At 44.8% G+C, this 9,642-nt stretch overlaps 2 protein-coding genes across 2 annotated transcripts in view; one reads left to right on the top strand and one right to left on the bottom strand.

Annotated features, from left to right (window-relative positions):
- Positions 1–541: 541 nt before the first annotated feature.
- On the bottom strand, positions 542–9,621 carry APEX1 (apurinic/apyrimidinic endodeoxyribonuclease 1). Its single transcript, XM_083145232.1, has 5 exons — positions 9,466–9,621; positions 7,390–7,509; positions 7,141–7,310; positions 6,239–6,431; positions 542–5,842 (listed from the first exon to the last, which is right to left on the bottom strand). Exons 1-5 carry the CDS (start codon positions 9,596–9,598, stop codon positions 5,328–5,330), a joined length of 1,131 nt encoding a protein of 376 aa, XP_083001358.1. The 5' UTR covers positions 9,599–9,621; the 3' UTR covers positions 542–5,327.
- The window catches only part of OSGEP (O-sialoglycoprotein endopeptidase), a 39,113-nt gene continuing 38,932 nt past the window's right edge, over positions 9,462–9,642 (top strand). The window contains exon 1 of the mRNA XM_083145229.1: positions 9,462–9,638. The gene's annotated coding sequence lies outside the window, so the exon portion shown is untranslated. The remainder of the gene's footprint in view (positions 9,639–9,642) is intronic.

Genomic DNA, 9,642 nt, shown 5'->3' with positions numbered 1-9,642 from the left:
TACTTTACCATCTCAGTGGACATGGTGGGGGAATATAATAGTGTGCCGAGCGCAGTGAGGCACCGTGCCTGAAGCACGGGGTTATGTCGACCTATGTCAACATACAGACCCCAAAAAATATGAAAAACAGGTGTCTAATTTTTTACCTGTCTATATTTTAGATGTCAATATTTTGACAGTCAGGATTTGAATTGTAGGTAAATCATACCGAACCCGGTATTTGCTATCGAGAACTCCTCATGACAAGAACCACAGGGCGCAGGTTTTTGTTTCGAAGTCACCCTGCAATAGAAAATATTACTTCATAAACTCAAACATTCTCCAAGCTTTTTTAAACCAATTATACGAAACACTTACTACTCGTTCTGTTAACTATTTTATAGGTTTGAAAAAATACATAACAATTGCTCACATTTATACATTGTTTTAGATTACTTTGCTGCATGATCTTTACTACTTTACCTTACGTTGTGAATATTGACTGACTATTACAGTTGGTACAAAGTGAAGCTGGAGCAGTAAATCAAGCAGGAAAAATATATTGAAATTCAAAATCTTTATTGTTAAACTTAGGCTGCAAAATAACAGATAAAAACTCAATAACTGCCTGTTATGCTTTCATAAAACAAAAACTATTCAGTTCCTTTAGTGTGATGTGTACACAGCAATTCTGAGGGGCGAGTCCAAGTATCTGTAACCAGAATGGTTACAACACCTCATTCTAGCACTCTGCGCCTATCAAAACCCGTGCAGTTCTGCTTTCCTGCCTGGGGTGACGCTGTCTGCCTTGGTGCTTCTAGTACAAGTCTGGTCTGTATTAAGTTCCAGTGTGGTAGACACCACAGCAATTAGCGACACCCCAGGCAGGGATGAGGAACTGCATGGGTTTTGAAAGGTGCAAGGTTTTATAATGAACACTAACAAACAGTAGGGTATTTACTAAGCCACAGATAGCGATAAATTAGAGATAAAGTACAAGCCAAGCAGCTACTGTCATTTTTCAAACATAGGGATAGATGTATTATAGCGGCGTGATAACACTTCCTGCTTCGCCTCACTAACAAGGTGAAACAGAAGGGGAGACCAACAACAATATGTATTAACGCGCTGTCTCCTTCCCCCGGCTGGCTGGATTGGGCATGCGCAGGATCTTGCTACTCACGCAATATTTCCAGCACAGTCGTTGTTGTCAGGATAGAGCATCGCCACCTGCAGCTGTCAAAGTCGATAGCGGCAAGGGGCGGAACAGTCAGTGCTGCTGACAGTTCATACATTTGCCCTGCATATTGGACTACTATTATTTAGATAGCAGCGCCGATATGGGCATAGCGCCCCTGTCATTTAGCGCACCCCATGCACTGATACCGCTTCTCCCCCCATAATGACAGATGATACATCTACCCCATAGACAGTAACAGGGCAGTTAGAAGCAAATAGGCTGGTCCACTTTAAGTCCATCCAAGGCTTAGTAAACAGACCCCAGTATTTACAAACACGAACATTCAACAATCATTTAATTTGGAGTTATCCAGTGTACTTACATAAAAAAAATTAATTTGGCCAAAAAACCAGAGCCAGCTCAAACTGAGCAACCACATGTGCTGACAACACAACTGGTGAGACATACTGCATATTATTTCTTCATGACTTAGGGCCAGATTCTCTAAGCTTCAAAAGTGATAACATTGAGAGTGATAAACAGCCAGCCAATCAGCTCCTGTCTGACATTTTTCAAACACAGTCTGTGACATGACAGGCAGGAGCTGATTGGCTGGCTGTTTATCACTCTCCATTTTATCACTTTTGAAGCTTAGAGAATCTGGCCCTATGTGAGGAGCAAAAAAACTAAAAAATTCCAGGCAGCCTAATGAAAATTGCCCATCTATAGAGAAAGGTCACAATTTACATGAAAATAACTGGTTTGTCCATCAGGAAAGATGTGTTACACTACTGAATCACAATAGCTTTTTACTGTAGATTAAAGGCAGCTGTAGTGTTAAGAATGACTTTAAGGGATTGGGCCAAATTCAGAGCAGAACGATAATGCAGCAGCGGTTAAAACTTTTGTTGCAGCTGCTACAGCATTTAAGCTAATGCAGCAGCCGATGGGCTGTCTAGAGACACCCAACAGCTGTGCTTCTATTAAGGTCCATATACATTGCGTGTTTTTGTCCAGAGTGTTTTGGATAAAGATGATGAGGAGAATCGCTAGGCTGAAAACCGCTCAGTGAATACCCAGTGTTTTTCGCCTGTTTTAGCGATTTTCCCAGGGATGGACGACTTCCATAGCAGCCGTTCCACTCCGTCGCTCATCGGTAATACCAGCAGATGAGCAGCCGGGCCAGCGATGATGCGTCAGCATGCATTAGTGCTCATTGCTGCCCTGTATACACAGGGCAGCTTTCAAGTTGAAAGCTGCTCAGACATTGAGCATTCAGCTCAGTCGCCCAGTGAGTTTGAGGAATGTCCCCTGATGAAAGCCACCACCCAAGAATGCGATTGGAATCGGTTATTGTCTTAGTAGACTGAATATGAAGAGACCTTTCCAGGGAAGTCTGGCTACTATGCAAAACCTTTGTATAGACACAATGGACCTGCACAAACACATGCTCTAAATCAATATACTAGAACACTAATGCTGTGTACACACGGGGTAATATGATTGCTGGGGATATATTGCTAGCAATATATCCCCAGCAATCATATTGCTCAGTGTCTCCTTTTCATCAGCGATGAAAAGGAGACACTGCTATGGGGCGGAGGGGGAGCGCAGCAGCAGCAGACGCTGCTGCTGTCACTTTGATGGGAGGAGAAAGGGAGCAGCGGCACGGGGCTGGGGAGATCAACGCTGATCTCCCCGGCGCTGACCTTCCGGCACAGCGATCGCCGGGGAAAGCCGCTGGTCGCAGGAGCATGCTCCTGCGACCAGCGACCATTAGGCAGTGCAAACGGGAGTGCGCAGCTGGCGATTTATCGCTCAGCGACCATATTGCCAGCGATTTTACATGAAATTGCACCCGTGTGTACTCACCTTAAAGGTGCAATTATTGTATGCAATTTGGACTAGATTGTTTCGCACTGCAAAATGTTTCCGATTCGATCTAGTCCAAATTGCATACAATAAATGTACAGTGTATGATGGGCACCTTAACTTTTTTTTTTATTACTAATTCATGTCGCTGCTCTGTATTTAATAGCCTAGAACACTAAAACCTACTTTTGATATCTTCGCTATTCATAATTATGAGCTACTAAACGCTAAAAGTAGAAATGTAAAAATTTTGACCGCCTTATCCAAGGCAGCAGAGTGGAGGTTGCATGAATCAGTCATGCAGCAGCACCTCAGCAGCTCTAGCAAGGGGACCCCTTAAGACTGGGGAGGCATGGGGATACTCTCCTCCTCCAACCCCCCCACCCCCCCCTTTAATCTGGGGTTCTGTCCCCTTAAGGTGCCCACACACTAGAACGATTTTTGGGCCGATTTCCAATAAATCAGCAGATATATCATCCGATGTTTTCCATTAATCGGTCGAAAATCGTCCGATTTCGGTCTGATGCGCGCTCCCGTGGATCTTTAGCTGAATCTTCTGATCTTACGTGCTGCACGAAAGATCAAAAGCTTTAACAAAAGATCCATAGGAACGCACACGGGATCTTAAGAAAAATCTTTGGTAAAGATGTGCGCTTGCCTGAAATCTTTTGTCCAAGACGGAAAAAAGATTTCAAGGCTAATTTATTCACACATCTTACGATCGCAGATCTTTCTAGCGTGTGGGCACACCTTTAGTGTAGTGACATGTTTCTTTGTATTTTTTAGGGTGCATGGTAAGTTCCCCTCAGCGGAAACATTAAAGTAGTCATAACAATTAGCAAGGTTTCTCCATCAAGCTGTCAGACAAGTGTCTTTATTGCAACATTTCAATCACCAAGAAAAAATGTTGAAAAAAAGACCTCTCTTTCAAAGATATGTAACAAATTGCTTATATATTTACCATGTTTTATGGGCATAATTATCTGTATACAGGTTCTTTTTGTTCCATTGCTTTCATGCCCATATACATATGCTTTTTACACACACACACTTGCACTACTTAGGAAACTTGGAATTTTAGACCTCACACCCCTGCTTTATCATATATTCTTACAGTATGGACAAATCGTTTACTGTTGATAACCCATATTTCTTTTCATTACTCAAAATGGGAACATTCAGATGGAGATGGAGTGGTTCTCAACCTCGGTCCTCAGAACACCCACACAGTGCACGTTTTCCATGTCTTCACGCAGAATCACAAGTGAAATAATTATCACCACCCGTGGATCTTTTAAAATGTGTTAGTGAGTAATGAGTGCACCTGTGCACATGCTGGGTGACCTAGGAAAACATGAACTGTGTGGGGTCCTGAGGACTGAGGTTAAGAACCCCTGATCTAAGGGGTCTATTCATGACATAGAAAAAAAGAGTGGAGAACTGAGTTAGTGGAGTTGTCTATCGGAACCAGTCAGCTGCTATGTATACTTTTATAGCATGTACTTGCTAAATGTTACCTCAAAGCTGATTTGACCACTCTTTTCTCTGCTTTGCGTATAGAGCCCTAATTCCTCTTGCAGTACTGGATGTAGTTTATTGTTTTACACATAGTAACCCATGAAGCTTAAGATCAATGAGCACATACTCCTGTATGTGTTATTGTTATTATTATTATAGACAACAGATATAGATAATCCTGCACATGAGAAATAAAACAAAAAATTTTTTCTCATGAATTCTACAAGGCAAGGGATTTCTACAGGTGAAAGCACCAATAAGTAGTCTTGTTTGATGACTATAACACTCATCACCAACCACTTTACATGATAATTAGTGGTAAACAATACTCAAGGTGAAGGTTCTCTAACAATGAACAAAACCTTAATGAATATGATCAACACTGGGTGTATAGAAAGTGTTAATTCTAGCACCCTGCATTTTATCTTCCAAAACCCGTGCAGTGCCTCTTCCCTGCCTGGGGCGTCACTCTCTGCAGTGGTGCTTCTAGCAGGGTGGTCTGTATTTCAGCAATGATATGCAGACCAGTGCTAGAAGCACCACAGCAGAGAGCGACACCCCAGGTAGGGAACAGGAACTACATGAGTTTTGGAAGATGCAGGGTCCTAGAATGAACACTAATGGAGCAATATATCAGGTGTGCATTCCTTGACCACAGCGTTTTATAGGATAGTGTGTAATCTTATGGTCATGTTAAGTGTTATGGGGCAGTGTTCATGGCACTGGGGCCAATTACATGTTTGTATAGAGATACTGAACTACTAAACATTATTTTTCTTTATATGGCCATAAAAAGGGTTATGGGGCAGTGGTCACTCCCCATAGCTTTGCTCCTGATCTTACTATCACATAAGGATGGCCGCAAGGCTTTGGACAGGACAAAGTAATCAAGCCTCCACCCAACATTCTTAGCTCGGGAATTCATCATGTAGGTCCAAAAGGTATAAGCAAATGGCTTATCGGGATAAAGCTCACGGAAACTGTCCAGGAAGCCTTCATCCAGCAGTGCCCCAAATCCTTCTCTCTCCTGTGGGGTAAAACCAGGTGTTTTCTTGTTGGTTTTGGGATTCTTCAGATCAATCTCTTTATGCGCAACATTCAAGTCACCACAAAGAATGAGAGGCTTTTTGCTGTCTAGTCCCTTCAAGTAACTACGAAAGTCTACATCCCAGCGCTGGCGATAATCAAGACGAACTAGGCCACGGCTGGAGTTGGGAACGTAAGTAGCAACCAAATAAAAGGACTCAAATTCAGCAGTGATTACGCGGCCCTCCTTATCGTGTTCTTCAATTCCTAATGGAACAATAGAGGCAAAAACAGTTAGGGCAATATGTACAAAGACAAAACCTCACAAAATACTTTATAACAGGGCTGGCCAGAGCGTTCCTTTAAATCTAACAACAGTTTCACTTTTTCAAGACTACCTGGCTGGTGCACAGGTGTAGTCATCAAACATGTGCAGCATTCATTCCTACTCGACACATTCTACAGGTACACAGGTGGCATGGAGAACATGAACTGTTTGTAGATCTTGAGGACCAATTTGGCCACCCCTGCTATATTAACCATGGGAGTTCTGGGCTCACAAAAATGTTTACATATTAGTAATGAATACAGAGTACTGTGCAGGTAAACCTTCATATACACTATATTGCCAAATCTAAAATATACATGGGTTGATGAACTTACCAATGCCGTATGTGACATTTACGGGCTTTTCCTTGCAAAGCATTGCCACACCACTGTAACCTTCTTTTTCATCAGAGCAGGCCCAATACTTGTGAGGGTACTCTGGCATGTCCTTCACATCTGACGGCAGGGCTTTCTCCGCACACTTTGTCTCCTGAAGGCATATAATGTCCGGGTCCTCCTCACGAACCCACTATGCGGAATACAAAACAAAGTGTTAAAGATATGGAAATTATAAGCTAAAATATTTACCTCCAGAAATAGTAATAAAAGTTGTATATATATATAAAAAGGTGCTCAGTGGGAATAGGCAATAAAGATCCTCTCAATACACAGCGGCACTTAAGGCCCCCATACACCAGAACGTAATTTAACCTGATCTCACCGGGTCGTGCAACGGATCACGTGCACATCATCTTTTTACAATGTGTGGTGTCCCAGGGGTCGAGAGGTCGGCCCCTAGATCAGATGTGCTGCACTTCTGATCCGTCAGATCTCATTGCGGTTGTAAGCAGATTGTATGCGCCTTTAAGCACCTACAACCACTCCACGATCTGCATACAATCATGACGTCCTGATGTATTGTCAGCTTTAGAGAAAAAGTTTCAAACAGTATACTCAAAGCACCACAGAAAAGGCCGACCTTGCGGAGCTCGCACGACTCATTTTCAAGGCGAGTATGACTACCCACCTTAAAAACAGGGAGCGCTAGTCGCAAAACGTCAGTCTATGTTGTGATGCTTTGAATACTCGATTTGAAACTTTTCCGCTGAGTACTGCTAATTTGTCTATTGAGATGATCATATATATCTTAAAAATGAAATAACATTTACAAATGTAAAAATTGAATAAATATATGTGGTCTTGAAAGTGTGTGTGTAGAAGAAATGTACAGTGCTTACCGTCAAGCCTTCTTTTTTGACCCACGCTCTAATACCATCAACATTCCAGGAGCTGATCTTCATTGTGTATTTCTTTCCATCATCTGTGGTTAACTTGTCAGGGGAATCCTCATAGAGAATCACAGGTTCAGGCTCCTTGCCTGCTTTCTTTCCCTTCTTTTGCTCAGGTACTGGGGGATACAAAGGAATACTGAGAATGGTTGCGGTCGGACATCTCCAGGCTATACTTATGTAACACCCTATATTTACCATCATTCTCCACAGACTCTGTCTCACACGCATCTTCCTTCTTCCCTCGCTTCGGCATTCTGGTGATGTAGTAAATCAGACGCACAGAGAGTAGAGAACGCAGCGTTTTGAATATCGTACCTGTGCGAGCATAAAGACTAATGATTCTTACAGGAATGGAGAGGGTTAAGTTTCTTTTACAAGCAAATTAAAGGAAAGGTAAATACTTCTACAGAAAGTGTGAAGAGGCTTCTCCCAAAGGGAGATTTATCAAATCTTGGAGAGTTTTATCTCTGCCCACATTAGCTCTCACCAAGCTTTGATAAGTCTCCCTTCTACAGTCTCCAAACATTGGTATAAAGTCGAACAAAAGGGTACCAGGGAAGGCCACACGGTATTTACAGAATATGTGGACATTAAGCTGTGTACACGCTGAGCGACCATATTGCCTCTGATTTGTTTGTGCTGCAGCGATAAATCTCCAGGTTCGCTGATCAGCTGTTTCCCTCTGCGGCTCCCCTGGCAGAGTCTCCTGTACATCAGCGACCATCTCTGGTCGCTGATGAAAACTGGACGCTGAGCAATATATTGCACAGTGTGTACACAGCTTAACGAGGATGGGAAAAACTCAGATTCTGCAAAGCATTGAGAGCCTCTGGCTCTCTCTTCATAGAGAAAACTTGATACAGTCATTTATTTGGTCTACAGCATGATGGTCAACAAGCATTGGGTCGACGCCACTAGGTCAACATGGTCTAGGTCGACAGTCAAAAGTCCGACATGGGGTTTTTCACTGTTTTTTTGTGCCGACAGGCCCTACCATCCACTAGGGGCGTGGTGGGACAATAAAATAGTGTGCCGAGCGCAGCAAGGCACCGTGCCCGAAGCAAGGGGATGCGGTGCCTTTTAGACTGTGTCGACATTTGGGACAAAAGAAAACCCTGATGTCGACCTTTTGGATGTCGACCAAATGACTTGTCGACCTAAAGCCATGTCGACCATCATTCTTTAGACCAAATTATCCCAACCCCAGAAGACAGACACCTATGGGAGCAGCAATCTCTCCTCCGTACCAGTCAACAGTGAGAGGCCTGGGTGCACACAGCCATAAGGGCACTTCAACATCACACATGGCCATGCAGTCACCGGCAGGCTGTGCCATGTGCTGTCTGGAAATTCGGGTACTTGTTTCCTAGAACGGCGCCCACTAAGCTATTTGCTTAGTGGGCTATTCTGCGTAGGGAACTCGCATGGGCCATTTTAGTGCCGTGCGATGCGATTTTTCATGTAGTATTAGGTATACAATAATATGATTGTATGTCATAAAAAGAGATTTTACGCACCCCGCCACTTTCCAAACCTCCCCGAAGCGTGGCGAGCGCAGCATGCGCACAGCGTCTATTCACTTTCCAAACCTCCCCGAAGCATGGCGAGCGCAGCATGCGCACAGCGTCTATTCTACTAGATTGGGGGTCTCCCAACTGTCACCCCCCCGCAGCGGGACAATGCCTGCCGCGGGTGGGACAGCGGGACAGGACCCGAAAATCGGGACTGTCCCTCTAAAATCGTGACAGTTGGGAGGTATGGAGATGGTCGCTGATGAAAGGGAACCTCTGCCAGGGGTGCCGCAAAGGTAATTAGCTGGTCGCAGGACCAAGCTCCTGCGACCAGCGATTACAATGGGGCTGAAAACGGGAGCGCGCACCCGGCGAAATCGCCGGGGCACACTTCCATCACTGGCAATATGGTCACCTGCGACCATATTCCCAGCGATTATAGCCCCTATCGCCCCCGTGTGTACACAGCTGATGTGTCCTCAGGTCCGACCTGAGTCGGTGGTGGGACCTGCTGGCCGTCGGACCACATACCTCCCTCACGTCGGCGGGCCGGGAGCAGGGTCGCAAGCGATCCATCACAACAAATTGTGCTGGATTGCATGCATCCCTGCCGCCCAGGAAAGGAGATCCCGTACACCGCAGCATTGTATTTCCAACTTAAAGGCTGCTGCGGGGCATGTGCACGGCGCGGCACAATGTGCAGTGTACGAGTAAGTAACCCACTGTCCCGGCACCTACGCTTATGAGACGAGTACAGTACCTCCGCACTGGCGGCCCCGGCTACAGCAGCAACGTGAGATCCACACAACACAACACAAAGACGCCGGAGCGGAAGTTCCACGCGCTGCTGCTGCTGCACGCCGGATACACGTCGCGCTGAGAAACACAGACATAGCACGCTGGGGGCGGCGCTGCTCGGCGGAGAACTTGAAGGTGC

Source organism: Crinia signifera, chromosome 1 (genome assembly GCF_055691185.1).
Source record: "Crinia signifera chromosome 1, ASM5569118v1, whole genome shotgun sequence".
Taxonomy (NCBI): domain Eukaryota; kingdom Metazoa; phylum Chordata; class Amphibia; order Anura; family Myobatrachidae; genus Crinia; species Crinia signifera.
This window is presented reverse-complemented; position numbering and strand designations above follow the sequence as displayed.

Coding starts and splice junctions, on each gene's coding strand:
- APEX1 (XM_083145232.1), bottom strand. CDS start 9,598: ATGTCTGTGTTTCTCAGCGCGACGTGTATCCGGCGTGCAGCAGCAGCA. Junction 6,432..7,140: donor TCAAAAAAGAAGGCTTGACG/GTAAGCACTGTA, acceptor TATTCCGCATAG/TGGGTTCGTGAGGAGGACCC. Junction 5,843..6,238: donor AAATGTCACATACGGCATTG/GTAAGTTCATCA, acceptor TTGTTCCATTAG/GAATTGAAGAACACGATAAG.